This window comes from Cupressus sempervirens, chromosome 3, assembly GCF_028749045.1.
Source record: "Cupressus sempervirens isolate cs-2001-9-10 chromosome 3, ASM2874904v1, whole genome shotgun sequence".
Taxonomy (NCBI): Eukaryota; Viridiplantae; Streptophyta; class Pinopsida; order Cupressales; family Cupressaceae; genus Cupressus; species Cupressus sempervirens.
Genome location: NC_143120.1, coordinates 205,309,344 through 205,311,361, shown reverse-complemented (window position 1 = coordinate 205,311,361; position 2,018 = coordinate 205,309,344). Strand labels below are relative to the sequence as shown.

The following is a 2,018-nucleotide window of genomic DNA, read 5'->3' as shown; positions in this document are numbered from 1 at the left end:
AGGTTGACAGCTCAAGGATCAGTTCAGTGCAGTGTGCATCTGAAAACCTAGATCAGCTGGGTATTTCCATGCACTGGGAAGGAAACAAAGTGCCAAACTGTGGGAAGACTTCTGTGAAGAGAGGCAGGAAATCCTTAAAAGAGCTCAGAGAAGCAGATGGTAAGGCTCGGGAACAACTTAAAATCAGTTATCTCTTTAACAAAGGGAAGGGGAAGAGCCTTCCCATGGAGCAATGAAGATCACAACTTGGAACGTTAGGGGATTAAACGCCCCTAACAATAAAAGGTTATTAAAACAAAACCTTAACAAATTTGAATCTGACATTATTATACTACAAGAAACTAAGTTAAACAAATTAGAAGGTTTAAATTTAGGTAAAAGATTGGGTAATTGGAGCTGTTACATGCATGAGTCTGTAGGTGCATCTGGGGCATTAGGAGTGATTTGGAACCACAGAAATATAAATCTTAACATTCTGTCTTCTCACAATAACTGGATCTGTATGGGTGTCAATAGTATAAAATCTAATTTACAACTAATTTTATTTAATATTTATGGTCCGGTTAGTACGTTTGATAAGTTCACAGTCTGGAATGATATTAGTAGCTATATGACTAATTTTGATAACATTCCCATTATTTTAGGTGGAGATTTCAACACAATTTTAAATCTCAATGAAAAAACTGGAGGATCTCTTCATTTTTCCCAACCTATGAAAGATTTTAACAACTGGTATCATGGGCAAAAGTTGGTTGATATCCCCTGTCGCAACGGGGTTTACACCTGGAATAATAGACGTAAAGACTTTGCATATATTGCTGAAAAATTGGATAGATTTTTTATCAAAGGAAATCTAGAAATTAATAATTGCAATATCCAAGCTCAGATTATGCCTTTTGCTGGTTCAAACCATTTTTTGGTAAGACTGGAGCTTTCTGAACCTCGAAAGCCCATGAGAAGTGCTTTCAAATGTGAAAAAATGTGGTTCTTAGATCCTAGCTTCTTAGAAAATATCAAAATATGGTGGTCTCAAGGCGAATTTGAGGGCTCCAAGATGTTCGTTTTTGTTTCCAAGATGAAGATGTTAAAAGAGTCAATCCTAAAATGGAACAAGGTACAATTCAAAAACATTTTTAAAGAAAAATTAGACATAGAAGACAGGCTTAGAGATATGAACTTGCATATTATTAAATATGGCATGAACAACAATAGTTACATGCTTGAAAAGGAATTGTTGGCTAAACAAGAAGATATTCTGTCCAAGGAAGAAGTATTCTAGAAACAGAAATCTAGGGAGAGATGGCTCGAAGAAGGGGATAGGAATACCAAATATTTTCATAATTCTACTCTCTTCAATAGGGCCAGGAACACAATTAAGAGGATCAGATCGATGGATGGCTCTGTAAAGGATACCCCATCCGAAATTGCAGATACTTTAGTAAGTCATTTTCAACTTCTTTTGAACAATCTGGAAGGGTCCAATAAGTTTGAGCAAGATAAAATGCTGAAATTTATCCCAAAACTTGTTTCCCCTGAAGATAATAAAGTTTTAAATCAACCCATCTCTTTTGAAGAAGTTAAAAATGTCATTTTCGACATGAATCCTGAAAAATCTCCTGGACCAGACGGATTTCAGGTCTTCTTCTATCAAAAATGCTGGGATATTCTCGGGAATGATCTCTGGGAGGCTTTAGAAGCTTCTAGAAAGGGGGGATCCCTTTTGTCAGAAATCAATCATTCATTTATTACCTTGATCCCCAAAAAAGCTGAGCCTGAAAGTCCTAACGACTTCAGGCCGATTGCTTTATGCAATACAATCTATAAAATCTATTCTAAAATTTTAGCTAACAGAATTAAACATATTTTGCCCAAGATCATTTCTGAGGAACAAACAGGTTTCGTGCCCGGTCGATCGATTTTAGATGGTATTATTATTATTCAAGAAGCAATCCACTCAGCTTTGAAAAATAATGAAGCTTGTATGTTTATGAAGTTAGACATTCAGAAAGCATATGACA

The 2,018-nt window shown here is 35.7% G+C and overlaps 1 protein-coding gene across 1 annotated transcript; it reads left to right on the top strand.

Moving 5' to 3' along the window:
- The first annotated feature begins 403 nt into the window (after positions 1–403).
- On the top strand, positions 404–1,279 carry LOC149565538 (uncharacterized). The gene has a single exon (XM_089816341.1). The coding sequence runs from the start codon at positions 404–406 to the stop codon at positions 1,277–1,279; it is 876 nt and encodes a 291-aa protein (XP_089672467.1).
- The last annotated feature ends 739 nt before the right edge of the window (positions 1,280–2,018 follow it).